General features: G+C 40.2%; 1 protein-coding gene across 1 annotated transcript in view; it reads left to right on the forward strand.

The window, feature by feature from the left end:
- The window catches only part of VWF (von Willebrand factor), a 123,569-nt gene that overhangs the window by 65,825 nt on the left and 41,018 nt on the right, over positions 1 to 16,726 (forward strand). Inside the window, exons 28-32 of the mRNA XM_042050443.1 lie at positions 2,765 to 4,110; positions 4,891 to 5,010; positions 6,235 to 6,378; positions 13,571 to 13,714; positions 14,853 to 15,017. Coding sequence (XP_041906377.1) covers positions 2,765 to 4,110; positions 4,891 to 5,010; positions 6,235 to 6,378; positions 13,571 to 13,714; positions 14,853 to 15,017 — 1,919 coding nt within the window. The remainder of the gene's footprint in view (positions 1 to 2,764; positions 4,111 to 4,890; positions 5,011 to 6,234; positions 6,379 to 13,570; positions 13,715 to 14,852; positions 15,018 to 16,726) is intronic.

The raw sequence follows: 16,726 nt of genomic DNA on the forward strand, positions 1-16,726 counted from the left end.
GTGCAATGTGTGATTCAACATCAATAAAGCTGTCAGACTCTTTCCTTCTGCCAGTGCTAAAAAATTCCTGTGAATAGTGCAAGGTCTGAATGTGCACTCAGTCTAGAACTTGCTGAGATTATTAGCAGTTGGAATTGTGTCCCATTACTGGAAAACCAATTTCCATTAGATTTTCAGGTGATACCTGTTGTCTGATCCTGCATACAGGCGTTTCCAAATAGGATGAAATGAATAGCAGGGAGTGTGATGCTGTGCACTGTGCAGGATGAGGGTCTTCAGCCAAAGAGACTGTTTGCATTTTGTTTAATGCCCCGTGGCATATTCTGGAAATTTGTCATTCTTTGAATGTCTGGACCATGGATGGATATTTTCACTAGTGACTTATAATGCCATGAATAAAAGAGAGTTTTCCAACTTGTAAATTGATCAGATTTAATGGGAACTGAGTTGTAAAACTGCAGCAGCTGTTAGCCCAGACCAACACCTTAGCTCCAAGTGCTCTGAACCTCACAGAAGCTCGGAATGGGTACAAACTTTCAATTCCTGGTCTCTAGCCAGGACTAGTGTGCAACTGAGCTATAAACCTAGGGCATGAGACTGTTAGGCCGATCAATTAAATATATATTTTTAAACAATATATGTGAAGAGCCCTGAATTCCATCAAAAGGTCAAGAAAGAGTCTTCTTAAATGAGTCTCTGTTCTCTAATTTTTGCAGTCCTTAATAATAATTTATCTTAAATGTTGATACACTGGCTGCTGCTCACAAAAAATTTTAGAACATTAGGAAAACTTACCTCACTAGGGAAACATCGTTTTGCAGAGCTGTCACCTAATTTAGATGCCTACACCATCTGTACAAACAATAGAAAATATTGCACAAAAATGAATTTCATAGCAAACATCCAAAGGAAATTGGAAACTAGAAGAATCTCGTTCATATTAGGATTAGAATAATAAATCTTCTGTTGCTGTATCTTAATGCCAAAAGTAGCAGTGCATTCTGCAATTAGGAAGACACTAAAATGAGCTTGAAAAGAACATAACAAACTACGAGAACTTAAATAAAGGTGCCACGCATAAAGTTAAGTATTTTCCTGGAAAATGGCACCTTCTTCCAGTATTGACTCATGTAGTTTGTACATCCTGGGTTTTCTCTGGCAGTGAAAACAAGCTTTTTTTGGTGGTTGCTCTTTTGTAACCTTTTCCTACTCTGTTCCTTGGACTGTCCAGTAAGACAAGGAGAATATATGAAGTGGTTCTGTTCCACCCTGTGCCTGAGTGCAGTCACATTCTTTTCTCTGACAAATGAAGTTGATCAGAGGGCTGGAACACCTGTCCTATGATGAAAGGCGGAGAGAGATAGGATTGTTCAGGATGGAGAAGGGAAGACTCTGGGGAGAACTTATCGTGACCTTTCAGTGCTTCAGCCTATGAGGAAGAATGATACAAAGTTTTTTGCAGGGCCAGTTGGGGCAGACCAAGGGGTGATGGTTTTAAGCTGAAGGATGTTCAATTTAGATTACATATAAGGAAGACGTTTTTTACAAAGAGATTGGTGAAACACTGGCATAGGTTGCTCAGAGAGGTGGTGGATGTCCCATCCCCGGAAATATTTGAGGTCAGGCTGGGCATGGCTCTGAGCAGCATGATCTAGCTGAAGATGTCTCTGCTCGTTGCGGGAGAGTCAGACTAGATACACTTTAAAGATTTCTTCCAGCCAAATGCCCTCTGTGATTCTAGGAAATATAGAGAAACAGGCAGCTGAGAATTAGAAAGGCAGAATTGTTAAAGCCTTGCAAAAGATGGATGAATTATAAAAGAGTTCATAAGAGGTGGAGGGTGGCAGAGGTGAAAAAACTCATGGGGGTGCAGAAGGATGAATTGTGGAAAAGGCAGAGATGGGGGGGAAAGGAAATTGGGAGCTGAGGTGGAAAGGGGAAGGGAAAAATGTACTAATGGAGGTGAGCAGAAATGGTGAGGGAAGACATAGGACTAAAGAGATAACAGCTATGGCTGAAATAAACCATTTAATATGAGAAACTGGACTGAAAAAGAAATCATGGTAAATAATAGGAAGGTAAGAGAGACATAAGAAACAGTGGATGATGAACATGTGCCAAAGCTATATCCAAACCAAAATGAAGTCAGGAAAAAAACCCCCTGTAGGAATGTAGAGCACTTTAGAGGTAGAAAAAAGACTGTTAATTTCAGTACAGTTAAAATCGGTGTAAACCTGGCCCCTGCACAGAGTTTGCTGACTCATATCAGAGATAAAACATCTCTCCTACTCTAGGATGTAGAGTATGAGATGTCTACTTTGTGTTAGCTGCCTATGGTTTGCCTCAAGTTTTGGCTCCTTGTGAAGCAAACCAGATCAGCCAGTTCGGTCCACCAGTGGCTTGTAGGTCGCTGTACTGCTGGTGCTCAGTGGGTTCACAGACAGTTTCCAGACACAGATTTACATCTTCTGCCAAAGACTGATCTAAGGAGTTTCCTCTGACAAACACGTTATAGTTGGTCATGTTTCCTGGATCTAAACAAACATCCATGAACATGGGGGATTTAGCTGTACAATACCATGTGGGGAGTTGTGGGGAATTGGGGTGGTGGAAAAAAATAAATTCACATCGTATTTTGGTTTCATTATGGTTTTGGGTTCCTTGGTTTTGTATTGGCATTCTTTTATTATGTGTGGATGACTTGTTATAAGCATTGCTTTTTACAGTTAAATTTGATGGTTTTTTCATTTGATGATTTTTGTAGTCTGTGTGAAGGGAAGAACCTAACCTGTGTGGATTGTGAGCCCATGGAGAACACCCTAACTCTGACAACACCTGTTCCAGAGGAGGACATTGAGCTACCAGCCAGTGCATACTCATGCAGCAAGATGATGGACTTGGCCTTCCTAATCGATGGCTCCAATAAACTGTCAGAGGAGGATTTTGAACAGCTGAAGACTTTCATAATTGGCGTGATGAAAAAACTCCACATCTCCCAGAAGAAAATCCGAGTGTCAATTCTGGTGTATAGGGCTGGTCCCACCATCTATCTTAACCTTAAAGATATCAAAACAAATTCCCAGATGAGAAGAATTGTCCAGAACATAAAATACACAGGCGATAAAGATGCATCTGCCTATGAAGTCTTTAAATACACTGCGTTGCATGTGTTTGGAAAAGCAGAAAGGACCAATGCTGCCAAAATTGCAGTGATATTTATAGCAAGCAAGTCTCAAAAAAAAATCCGTGACATCCTTGGGTTTTTGAAGAACAGAGATATCACAGTAATACCCGTGGGGATTGGGCCACATATCAATGTAGAGCAAGTCAAGTTCATTGCAAGGATGTTTCCAGGTAGCAGAGCCTTCCTAGTGAGCAACGTGTTGGAGCTAACGGACAACAGGGATTTCCTCATTGATCACCTGTGTGATCTTGGACCTGAAGAAGGTCCACTGTTACCAGCTACATCCGCTCCAACCATGTCCAGTGTCATTTTTCCCCCTTTGGGACTCACAGCCACACCACCTTTTTCAGAAAAGTTCCGTTCCAACAGGATGGATATTGCTTTTATTGTGGAAGGATCTGACAATGTTGGGGAGGAAAACTTCAGTAAAGTCAAGAAGTTCATTGAGAAGGTGATCACAGGAATGAACGTGGGACAGGAAAATATTCACATTACAGTTATGCAGTATTCAGAAACTGTCAGTCTGGAGTATTCCTTTAGGGAAATACAGTCAAAGGAAGAAATTATTGAGAAAGTGAGGAGTATACCCTACCAGGGAGGGAAGGCTACCAACACTGGCAATGCCCTCAATTATATTTCCAAACACACATTTACATCAGTGAATGGGGGCAGGCAAGATGTTCCTCACTTGGTATATATGGTGTCATCTAGTCCTTCCACTGATGTTATCACACGACCTCCCAGGAGCATAAATGTTATTCCCATAGGCATAACCCCCAGTGCCAATATCCAAGAGCTCAGAAAGATCAGTCAGCCTAATGACCCAATCGTCTTGAATAGTTACAACAGACTTATTGAAGAGGCACCTGAATTAGTGCTGCAGTCGTGCTGCTCTCGTGGGATGAGATTTAGGACTGAAATTATGGGTAAGATTGGATGAATTTTCTGTGTGATTTCTTCTTTCCTCTGTCGGGTCTCCTCCATTTACCCTGTGCATCACTGAAATTTGAAGGGTTCCCTTACGTGGTTTGGTATCTTGCAGTCCAAATGCCAAGGAAGGACTATGTATCTTCCTTAGAGATTGAGGATGCTGCCCCATCCTCAGTCCAGTAGAACTGAGCCCAGCTCTGCAGTCTATTTTCTGAACACTCAAAGTCCTTGTGTCCTTTATTCAGCAAAGTACAGCAGCTTTCAGACTGTTCTCCAAACTTCCAAGGTTGGAGAGTGCCAGAAGAAAAACAGTCTCCTGTCTTTATCCTTATTATTCTTCTCGGCTTAGTATAATGTAAAATTGTGCTTCCTCTTTTGTGAGGAGACTTTATTGGGTTTTTCACATACTTTTTTTTTTTTGTTTACTTGGGGGTGAGGAGGGTATTGTGGTTTTTGTTTGTTTCTTTTTGTTTTGTTGTTGGTTTGCATTGGGTTTTTTTGTTGTTGTCTGCTGCTGGTTTTTGTTTTAGTCCCCTAAGACTAAGACAGAATCAGTAGAAAAGCAGGAATTGAAATATCCATTAATATCCCACTGGGTGTGAATCTCAAGGCTTTCATTGAAGGGGCATCACTTGTTGTTTCAATTGGTCATTATCCTGCTTTGTTTTCCCAAAATGCGAGTGGACCTACCCTTTCTGCTCCTACCACATTAGCAGATGCTGCTTTTGGTTATTATATATAAAATAACTTTTTTCCCCTCCCCCTCTCACCCTCAGAGTTGTGCAACAAACCCATGGACATAATGTTTCTTCTGGATGGAAGTTCCAATATTGGAGCATCAGAGTTTGAGGAAATGAAAAGCTTTGTGCGGGCATTTATTAAAAGTGTTGTGATCGGTATGTATCTGCCTTCCAGCTCAAACACAGAAAGATGTTTTGTATTCTTTTCCTTGTAGGGGACAAAACAGCTTCTCAGTGGGGGTTTTTTAGTTCTTAATCATTAATCGTGCCAATCCCTCAGAAAAATGACTGCTCAGTGTTTATTTCCTGACCCATGTGGGATGGCTGACACTTTCTGGGAGTGCTAAGCTCACTGAACTTGCAGAGTGTGTACTGACAGGGGGATACACCTCTGATTAGGCAATTCCTTATCTTTTATTATCAGTGCAGCCCCCCATGGCAGAGTGCCTTGTATCCTGCACATACATGAAGCAGTTTAGGACATTGTGTGGGCTGTACCAAGTCCATCTGCATGGCAGGGGCTACACAGGATCCTGTGTTTTCCCAGTAGCATTTAACAAACATGGATTTTCTATATAGTTTTTTTAAAGTCAGAATTGTATTTTTTTGATCCAATATTAAACCATTTCCATGGAGCAACTGCTGTCATTGGTGGTGTTCATAAATGTTTTACAAAGCATTGATAAAGACTCATTAGGCTCTATAAATAAATACCTTCAGTAGGAGGCCATGAAGAGAAGTACAGCTAATCATTATAAACAACATCTGGTATTTTTAACTATTTATATAAATTCTCTGTTAATAGTTTTATTCATACTTCTTACATAATATACAATCAGCATGTTAGAGAGGAGCATAATTTGGGATTTCTCTTTATTCCCCTTTGCAGGTCAAGCTCCCTGGATTCCCTTTGTCACATGCATGTCACTCCAGTGCTGTATGAGAGAGGGAATTGGGCATGAAATGCTCCAGGGAGCTTCGCCCATCTGACAAATGGGGCATCAATCTACTGCTTGTGCAAAACAAGATGCACGTTAAAAAAAAACCTGAGGGGTTGTTTAGACAATTTTAAAATGGAAAAAGAATAATACTGAATGGAAATCAGTGAAATGAAATTCTCCGGTTCCTGTCATATTGGTCTGGGATAAAATACTGCATGCTGACTCCTGATAGAAAAGCAACTGTTTCCAGCAGTACTTGCATATTTTTTCATCAGGGAATAGTTCAGTTTTGATCTTTTGAGTGAAAATGCAGTTTTCACACTCTAATGGAAAACCACTGTCCGGTTGTGCCTAATGTAAATCATAACCACAACGTTGTCTGTAGGTTTATTTTACGACATTCACAAGCACTGCTTAAAGTGTTTATTTTCTGCTTCAGGCAATTCTTCAATTCATGTGTCAGTTCTCCAGTATGCCAGAGAAAATAATCTCGAAATTTCATGGAACATGCCTCAAGAGACTGACAGGCTTGTAGAGATGTTGCACTCCATCCAACAAAGGGAGCAAGGTCCTACCAGACTAGGTGAGTGATTTTGTGAATATTGGTGTTTAAACGAGAGGGGGAACGAAACCCCAAGGAATGCTAAATACAGGCTGGCCCCAAGCACCAATTTATGTCACTGTGGTGTCATTTCTTGTTAAGGTTCAACCTCTTGTTAAGGTTCAATTTTCTCTATTAAAATGTATTCATAGGTTGCACAAATTATGGTTTATCTTTAATGTATTTTGGAAAGAAGCCTTGAAGTAATGCTCAGGATTTGCATTCATTATCTTTCAAGCAAGGAGAGCATAATTAAGTAGTAAAGACTTTGATCATTAACCTTTCAGTGTTGGTTAGTTGATTAGATGCTTAGGAGCAGAACTGCTCCTGCTGACTTCAGGAGCTGCCCTTACCAGGTGTTTGTGCTGAGCCAGTGTAACTCATCCAGTTGAAAAATAGCAAAACAGGAGTTGTATTCTGTGCGGTTCACTTCCCTCATCCAAGTTGCCATGCTGGTTCCACAGGGACTTGGGCTGGCACAAGACTTTGGGATGGTGCCAGAGAGCTGGGAACAAGGATTGCCTAAGGCAACACCTCGGCTGAAGAGTTACTTCTGAAATGCCATTTTCTGTTGCTGACAGACAGGTCCACTTCAATTTTTGTGTGCTACAACATCAGAGTTTTCCCGCTGGGTCTGTGGAAGCTTGGTGCACACACAAATATCAGTGGCAGGGTTCAGCATAAATGGTTCTCCTACAACATCTTTCACCAGATGCCCTGAGAATTTTGTTCTTCTGGATTGGAACCACATTTACTCTGGCAGCCACCTAGCATCAGGGTCCTGTAAGAGTTGAGGAATACACAGATTTTTGGGGTCTTTGGACTGTAAAGAGTTATTTGTACAGAAAAGTGCAAAATAAAACCTGACTTCCATAGTTCGCAGGAGGATTAGCTCTGATTGCTTTCTCAGCCTGGAGAAATAAAAATACCAGATGGCTGATGAGACTTCTATAGGCTCATTGTGGGATGAATTGTTACATACAAATAGATAAGTTTTGTGAAGCCTTCCATGTAATGTGTAGAGAAAGCCACACGGAACTGCAGGATAAACAGAGCAAACATGGCCTTTGGGAAATGAAATGGGAGAGGCAGCCACATGACATCCTCGTTAGTGATTTGTTTATGTCTCATTGGAAAATGCTCAGAGACTGTGATTGGGGATGTGGTATAATGAACCAAAGTGGAATAGAGTAGAAGTAGTTCCTCCCAAATGAAGTAATGAAAATAAGTCACTGCGGTGCTGTCCTGCACCTTGTGATGTGAGTGAATGTGGCTGGCTGTGCAGGAGACAGCATTCCCAGGAAGTACACGGTCACTCAGGCCTTTCTCTCTGTGCTCAGGCCTCTGGAAATGCAGAGGCTGTTTGACAAGAGTAGATGGCTCAGTCTGGATGCTGATGTTTCTTAGGAAATCTTTTCTAGCCTTTACTTGGTCTGAATTGACCCATCAAAAATATCACTGCTATCAGACCAGAGCTGTTTCTTCTTATTTGCACTTGCTGCCCTATGGTAGAAGCACAGTTCAGTGACATTTTTATTCCATCTTTGTTGATCCAAGTTGTGCTATTTGGGTCCAAAAAGCTCCATGTGCAGGGGGCAGTTGTTGCTGCCACTGCAAAAGTCTTCCTGTAGAAAACATTCCCTTTCCTGCATAATTTAGCCATAAGGAAACTCCAAGAGAGAGATTTTAGTACTAAGAAATAATGAAAAACTACCGAGTATTTGAGGGCATAGAAAGAAAAGAAAGAGCAGCCTATACCACAAAGCTTTCCCATGCTTGTGCAATGGGGCCATTCAATAACATCAGGCAAATTTTGGCTCAAATAACCTATCAAGAAGCAGCTCTGGGGCTATTCAGACATCATGAAATCGTGTACAACTTCACATAAGAAACAACTGAAAAAAAAAAAAAGAAACTAAACACTAAAGTGATGTGTGCAATAGAACTGAGAATCACATAAATGTGTCTCTGTTCAGCATTTGTGGGTGTTTAGGAGAGCCACAGGGAGCAGATTGAGCAATCCCTACTGTAAATACTGCTTAACACTTTATAAAAACATTATTTTGCTTCCTTATACCTCTAGTAAAGTTGCTCTTTTAGGCTGATATTTTCCTGCCTCAGCCTCAAAATTTGGAGGAAGTATCGTCTATGTGGCTCAGCTGTATAAAAGCTTCATTAGGGAAAGAAATGTTCCCCCTGCCCCCTCCAAGAAAAAAAATCTTAAATATTTTTCCTTCAACTTTCCATCGTTATTAACATATTTGATTAGCAACATTCAGCTTTTCTGAATAAATGTCTTTCTTCTAAACTTTCCCTGTGGTTTTGGAAGCAAAGGCCGCCCATAGCACTTTTCTTCATTCAGATCTCTCCCCAACTGATGTGCTCCATACCGAATTTCCAAAATCTTTCCCCCCATCAGCCAAGGCCAGCAGCTGTTCTGATCAGAGGCTCCCACCCACTGACAGAGACTTTCACTTGTTCCCCACACATATTTCTGAACTGGTGGTGTCATCTCCTTTTTGAAGCCAGTTTTGGGTGCCACTAATATCTTCCCTGAGCTATTTTAATTCACTGTCCCTCAGGGGTTTTTTTGCTTGCCTTTTTTTTCTAGTTCATTTCTTACAAGGTTTGTGAGTTGAATGAGCTCCTGGTGGAGCCTGGGATCATCAGAAGCCCTTGGTGGTGAGAGAAAAGCAGGATTTGTGATCTGCAGAGACAGGAAAGCAGAGGAGAGGTTATTAGGGCCTGTTCCATTCAGTGGTGTTGGACTGACAGGTTTGTGCTGCTAATGAAAAGTTCAGCCATTCTGTTAATCAGTGTGTGTTAATGTCGAAATATCAGTGTGCCAAGAGCTGACTGCTTAAAGCACTGTGGGATCAGTTTTCAATAGCTGATTTGTTATAAAATTAAAAGAATCTTCTATTTTCAGTTAAAAATCCCAGTTCAATGTCAAGTGAAGATTCTAAGATACAAAGACCAGCTTCAGGATTATGGACCTGGTCTAGTGGGAGGTGTCCCTGCCCATGGCAGGGCAGTTGGAACAAGATGATCTTTAAGGTCCCTTCCAATCCAAACCATTCTGTGATTTTGTGATTCTATGATTATCATTGTGGAGAGTTGTTCCTGGTTAGACAAGTCCTTGGTTAAATAGTTGCAATCTGTAATACCCACCCTCCAGATAGTGTTGGCTCCTTCTGCATCACTTCAGCTTCTGAGGAACCATTCCTTTTTTGTTTCTTTCCCAGGCATCTTTCAGGACTTGTGGGTGATTAAGATTTCTTGTAGTCCATTTTTTGGTCAAGATGTTGCAGAAATGTTAGAGAAACCACTGAGGCCACATAAGGCACAGATTCACAAGTTCCCAGCAGGAACCTCCCATCTAATTATGATCCTCTGTCTGTCACAACTCCACAGACCCTCACGGGGGCTTTACATTTCATTCCTTGTTTCAGACAAAATTAAACAAAATAATTGCAAAGGTTGCTCTTAGGAAGTTTTTGCTTTCCCTGAGGCATGCACCAAAACATTAAATGTCTGTGTGTTCCAGATTGGCTAATTCATGGGATGAATCTTCATTTTCATTTCTTGGATATATTTCAAATATTTCTAGGGCACCTTGTGCTCATTCAGTCAATTCCGTGATGTCCATGATTGCTCCCAATTTAATATTTGTGGTTCAGATTAACATGCCTTTTTACACATTTTAACTCTTCCATCCAAATCATTAATGAAACTATTCAGTAAGGCAGAATCTAGTGTAATTCCCTGTAGACCCACAGGAAGCACCTCCAACCCTACTCAACAGATTTTTTTGTCCTTAAAGCTTGTTTATGTCCATTTAATCAACTTGCAGTCCTTGTAGGAACCTCTGTGTGAACCATTCTAAGTTGTTACTTCAGAATACAAGTCTAACTTTAATATCCATCAGGTGTCAAGTCAACCAGGAAAAAGTTCTTAAAAAGCCTTTTCTGACTGTCAGAATTTAAGCATGAAATGTTCATAGCCAGTATTTAGTGATTATTCCAAACATGAACACTTAAGGATGGGGAGAAGGTGCTGTTCTGTGCTGGCAGCCTTTGGAATGAGTGACCTGCCCTTTATAAAGTAGCCTGTATGGTTCAATTGGGTTTTTGTTTTCCCTTTTTATTTATTTGCATTTTTTTTTCCCTGGACATGCCCAATGAATGGCAGTCATACCCTACTGACTGAGCTGGCCGGCTGCTGGGGGCTCACCACCTTTGGTGGGCTGAGGGAAAGGCTAAAATGGCTGAAAACAGCCTGGGCTAGTGGAAGGGTGTCCCTGTCCATGGCAGGGAGTTGGAACTAGGTGATCTTTAAGGTCCCTTCCAACACAAACCTTTCTGGAATTCTCTTTACATTTCCATGCTGTGAACACTCTTTCCAGTCTTAATAAAGCCTTGTGCTTGGTGTTGTTTAATTCAGTGTAAACAATTACATTTCCTTTATTGGTATGAAAATGTCAGGTTTCCATTGTGTTGCAGTCTCACAGTACGAAAATGTTCAAGTTGGTTGATTTTTAGCAGTCAATAGTTTTTATTGTGGCCTCTCAGGGATTTAGTATTTCCCTCTGTGATGAGATGGAGAGACGAAGAGCTGAGTGAGAAGTGACAGCTTCCAGCTTGGGATGGGGACTTTCTGAATCCCTCTAGCAGGACAAAAGTGTTCATTTGATCATGTCATCAGACACCTGGCTATTTTCTCTAGAGCTGGCTTCAAAATAAAGGGAGAAATCCAAAGAGTTTTAACTAGGCTAAACCAAATTTTCCGTACATTAAATTGAGTAACTGCTTTTGGGGCCTTTGAAATAGTCGCTGGTTCTATTACAATGGTACTTGATTTCTTTATGAGAAATTATAAAAATAATGGATTTTTTTCAGTTTGCAAATATGTATGGAGTTTCTGAACATTTTCAGAATTAATGTGAGGAGGAAAAATGGAGCTGGTGTGGCCGCTGACCACACCAACCACACAAAAGTCAAAGGGTCATTAAAGAAAACAGACAAGCACAGAAATTTCAAGTACTTTTCACAAATGAATGAAAAATCATTTGTGATTTTTACTGTCCAAGAGTTTAACCTAAAATATATTTGAAAGTTAAAAGCCAAAATACTTTTTTTCGTAATTATTTGTAGGACCAAAGGGAAATGAGTCAATCTTCTGGCACAGTGACCATCCTAGAGCAACCTCAGGGATTTTGAATATAGTCATATTAATTTGCTGTATTTTGTTTTATCCTTAGTTATTTCTAGCTAATGTGCCATTCTGTAGCTAATATTTACCTAGATAGACACAAAACCATTTGTAGAAAGGATTGTGGGACAGCTGTGTAGGACATGAGTTAATACCTGAGGTTAGTTATTTTTTGTGCTCAGGAATAGTAGTTTGTGAAAGGGAATCACCATCACCCAACAAATAATGCTGTTTTAAAATGTGTTTTATTGCGAGTAGAAAAACATCCAAAATTTCGAGGTTTTCACTGAAAATCCACCTGCTTTTGCGATGTTATAGAATCAGTGAATGGTTTGGTTTAGAAGAGACATTAAAGATCATCTCATTCTGACTCCCTGCCATGGGCAGGCACCCATTCCACTATCCCAGGTTGCTCAGAGCCCCATCCAGCCTGGCCTTGAGCACTTCCAGGGATGGGGCAGCCATGGCTTCCTAGGGCAGCCTGTTCCGCCTGATGCCTCAGCACCCTCTCAGTAAAAAAATTTTCTTCATCACATCAAATCTAAATCTCTCCTCTTTTAGTTTAAAACTGTTCCCCTTGTCCTGTCCCTACCTGCCACTATAAAAAGTTGCTCTCACTCTTTTTTATAAGCTCCCTTTTTTATAAGCTCCTATAAATACTGTAAGGCTGCAGTGTGGTCTCCCTTGGAGCCTTCTGTAAGCTGAACAATCACAGCTCTGCAAGCCTTATCAATAACTAATGTGCTGAGTGAGATTCCCTTTGTCCGTGCTTGCAGCAGCTTGGGCAAAGGGTTTTTGCTTCTATCATTGAAAAGGTGTGGGTGACATGGTGCAAGAAGTCATCATGTACAAAGTGTTGAGGTGTGCTAGGGTGTACTGGGGCTGTGCTGGTGAATTATCTACAGGCTGACTTCCAGTGTTTTACAAATGCATTTGTTATTATAAATTGTACAGTGAATTCCTCGGTCAAGCCTATTTTTGCTCTACAGTTACTGCAGATTACTCAGAGGAAATACTCTTTCAAGTGTTTATTATTCAGCAGTCACTGTTTGCCCCGAATGTCACATCAGTCACCTGGTTTCATTTCTACTTCCTGACCTGATAACTTCTAAGCCCAAAGGAGCTTTTAAGAAAGCTGCGTATCATGATTCCCAGTGTAAATATTTGTGCAAATACATGTCTAAATACAAGTACTAACAAAGTGCTCTCTTGCTGAGGTCATAATTATCAACAAAAATTTGCCTGAGTGTTCACAGCTGTTAAATGAAGGGGCAGCAGTTTCCCTTTTCAGCCAGTTTGTGGTTTGGTAGCTCAGGTAGAATTTCTTTGCAAGTTTTTTGGGGTTTGCTGTGTTTTTTTTCGTTTTGTTTTTATTTTAATATGGATCACCCAGTTGTATTATGGATTACACAGAGTTTGAATTTCGGAGACGTTGCTGGTAGTATGGAGGAAAGATAGGTTTTTCACACCCATAGGGAAAATTGATGAAATTAGAGAAGCACTAGATCTTCTAGCGAGAGCCACTTGTGTGAACAGCTCAGGATGTTGCCAAGCTGTGGAGCAGCTCGCCACTGGATGTCAGTGTTGCTCGGCAAGTTGGAAGCAGGAATATGTCTTCTATCCTTTAGTGATGGCAATACTTCTGGAAAAGGTAAATACTAAAGTAAGAAGCATAACTTTGTTATCGTGGCTAAGGAGAGGTAGTAAAGTTCCCATCACTTCAGAGATTGGGATGGAGGTAAGGATGGTCCTCCTGTGTTGGGATGTCTTAATAATACTGGAAGGTTTTTAATGGCTGAGATCTTTCATGTAGCTGCAGTAAATCAGACATTAACAGTCCTTTAAGACTAAATATTTTTTACTACCTACTAACATAACACACTAAAGCAAGATAAGATTTAGTTTTGTAGTCTCCTGTGACTTTCCTATTCTATCTCTCATTTCTCTCCTCATTTCTTACTAGGAAATGCCATTGATTTTGTGGTCCAGAATGCAATGTCAGAATCCCACGGGGGCAGACCCAGCGCATCGAAGGTCGCAATTGTCATCGTGTCAGGGAGCTCACAGGATGCTGTGGAGGCTGCTGCACACTCTGCAAGACTGAACAGTAAACCTCATTTCACTGACACTATTTTAAAGTAGAGCTGTTGCTTTTTAAGTAGTAAGCTAGAACAAAAGATGGAAAATAAAGACACTGGTGTGTTCATGGAAGTTCTGGAGTTACCGTGCGTAATGTGGTAAAGAACAGACCTGAACAAAACGTGCCTTGTGAAGATGCCATTGAGTTACTGGGAAATTCAGGACCAATTAAGGCTGAACAGCTTCCACAGTGCTCACAAATCAGCAGCATTTCATTTTCCAAGATCCTGTGGGTAGGCAGGGATAACAGAAATGTGGTCTAATATAATAAATTCAATACTATTGCAGTACAGTGAAACTTGAAAGGTTCACAATAATAATAACAATAATCATAATCATAAAGATAATAATGATGATAATAATAGTAATAATTAGAGGTTTTGATCAAGTTCTGGACTGACCTCTACAGGAATCTGCTTTTAATATCAATGTGCTGCCTGATGATTTGCAAGTTTTCTGGCTGTTGTTTCTGTATCTCAGCTTCCTCAGGTGTTCAGCTGAGGAACTTTGACTTCCTTTGAAGATTGCTCTGGGAGCTATTGAATAAGGCATGGGCTGTATAACAACTATCAACTGTTATTTTTAATTAAGTGGTTTGAAAATAATCCAATTACCGTGTAACTGAAGAAAGAAAACAACATATTGAGATTCTTTTTTTTTTTTTTTTTCATTTAAAAAGAGTGAAGATGTTGTCATTAAGTCTGCAGCTGTGTTTTGTTGCCCATGAATGATCTTATTATGCTTGGGAGCTCATCTTAGGTAACAATGTGATTAGAGCAGCATCATTTCAGCCCTTCATTGCCTTAAGCCAATGTTGGGGAATGATGCAAGTAACACATGAAAATTAACTGTTGGAGAAAAACTTTTCCTGGCTCTTTTTTTTTTTTCTTTTCTTTTTAGGAAGCAAATGAAAAAAAAAAAAATTATATTATCTTTAGGTTGGAAAAGACCTTTAAGATCATCATGTCCAATCATTAACCCAGCACTGCCAAGCCCACCACTAAACCATGCTGCCAAGAGCCACATCCTTTAGACACTCCACATCCATGAGCAATGACCTTCTCCTGTGCCTTGCCTGTTTCAAACCTTTCCTTCTCTTTTCCTAGGGGTATCCCTGTTCCCAATTGGCATTGGGAATGGATATGATGAAGGGCAGCTAAGGACTTTGGCAGGGCCATCTGCTGCTAACAGAATCATGAAGCTCCAGAATTTCGAAGATTTATCCACGATGATCACATTGAACAGTGAATTTATCAAAAAAGTGTGCATGGGTAAGTCCAAAAATTGTGGCCTTGTGTCTGGAGTGTAACACAAAAATCAAAATGCAAAGCCAGGATGATTTTTCTTGATTTTAGAAGGCAATCAGGTGCTCCTTTGTTAGTGTTTCCCTGACAACCATCACAAATGCTGACCTAGACCACCACCACCACTTATGTGTGAAACAAAATCAGTGCCCTTTCAACATGTATCCAGTTGCTCTTCCAATTAGCCCAATTCCAGCAAGGTTTTTAGAGCTGGCTAGGCCTGAATTTTCAAGCTACCATCTTGATAAAAATCAGTCTTGATAAAAATCTTGGTAATCAGTACTCAGGACTGGTCAGTGACTGAAGGACACCAGGAAAGTTGGAGTTGTCCTGAATGAATGGGGCACGTTTCAGAAATGCTGTGAGTAAAGATTCCAAGTTTTCAGGCATTGTTGTGTGTATGTCTACAGGAAATTCAGCCAAAACAGAAGGCAAAAATAAAAATAATAAAGAATTAGCTTTCCCAGGGAAACAAAGACGGGGAAAAAAAGTGTAAAATGTTTTAAACAAGCATTCATTTCTTTGTAGATGACAACACTCCTCCTCTAAGGAACCTTGCTTCAACACTGACCAGGATTTTACTTCTTTTGCCTACTTGGCCTGTGTGGATATAGATATTTATCCCTCGTCTTGTTGTTGTTCCTGTTACAGTAACATCCACACGTTCGCACCACAAGCCGCTGCCTCATGGTGTTAGTCATTGCACAGGTTTTTGCCAGCATTACTAGGGCTTAGTTACATCTCCACTGCAATAAATGGACTTTTTTGCAGAGCCAAGGACCTCTGAGAATGAGGAAGTTGCAGAGTGTTCACAGCCCAGCTTGGAGATATCCGATCAGCCTCCGCTGGGATCACTTCTGGCGTTTTAAAATCTCTCCAGAGCATCAAACAGCTGCCATTTTCTAGATTTAAACAGCTGCCATTTTCTTTCCTCTCTTTTAAAATAAGCTTTTAAAGATGCATTTCCTCTCTTCACACTGTAAAATGTGTGGTTTTTCTTGCTGTAAATTACATTGATCCAAGATACAGAATGGGGAGCAGGAATTTGAAACCAGTAACTATTTTCTTATTGCAATCTGTGCTACAACCTATCAGTACCAGAGGTGACAACTTTGTATATTTAATGAAAGCATTTCCAACAGCTCAAAAACCTTGACCTATAGACATCTTCAACACCTAAAACCTGAGAAATTTAGCTCTCCCTTTTGCTGATGGTAAAGACTTTGGTAGGGGGTAAAAAACTATATATTTTTTTTTTTGGTGAGGATTTATTTTTGTTTGGATTTTTTTTTTCTGTTTTGTTTTATATAAATTTCATACAATCTGTAAAGTATAATTTCCCCCTCTAGACTCATACAGTTGGATTTCTTGTGCAGAGGGAGTCTTGCCTTTTGTATGGAAGCGTACCAAAAATAATACCATTAAAAAAAGGTTTAAAAGAGTTCCTAAATGATTTCAAAATACATTACTTATCCTGGAAAAGACAGAGCAGAGAGTGTATATAGAATAGCATAGTCTAGTATTCTACAAAGAGTTTGCTAGTCAGGGTTTTAATATCCTAGAGACTTTGTTATGCCATAGTACAAATATGAAATTGCTTCCAAAATATCTTTAGGTGTGTAGTGAGAGCACACAAACATAGAAACTACAATTCAGTGGGTACCCTGTGGCCATTT

Source organism: Corvus kubaryi, unplaced genomic scaffold, assembly GCF_017639235.1.
Source record: "Corvus kubaryi isolate FWS band 111438036 unplaced genomic scaffold, C.kubaryi_AGA036_p1.0 74, whole genome shotgun sequence".
Classification (NCBI taxonomy): domain Eukaryota; kingdom Metazoa; phylum Chordata; class Aves; order Passeriformes; family Corvidae; genus Corvus; species Corvus kubaryi.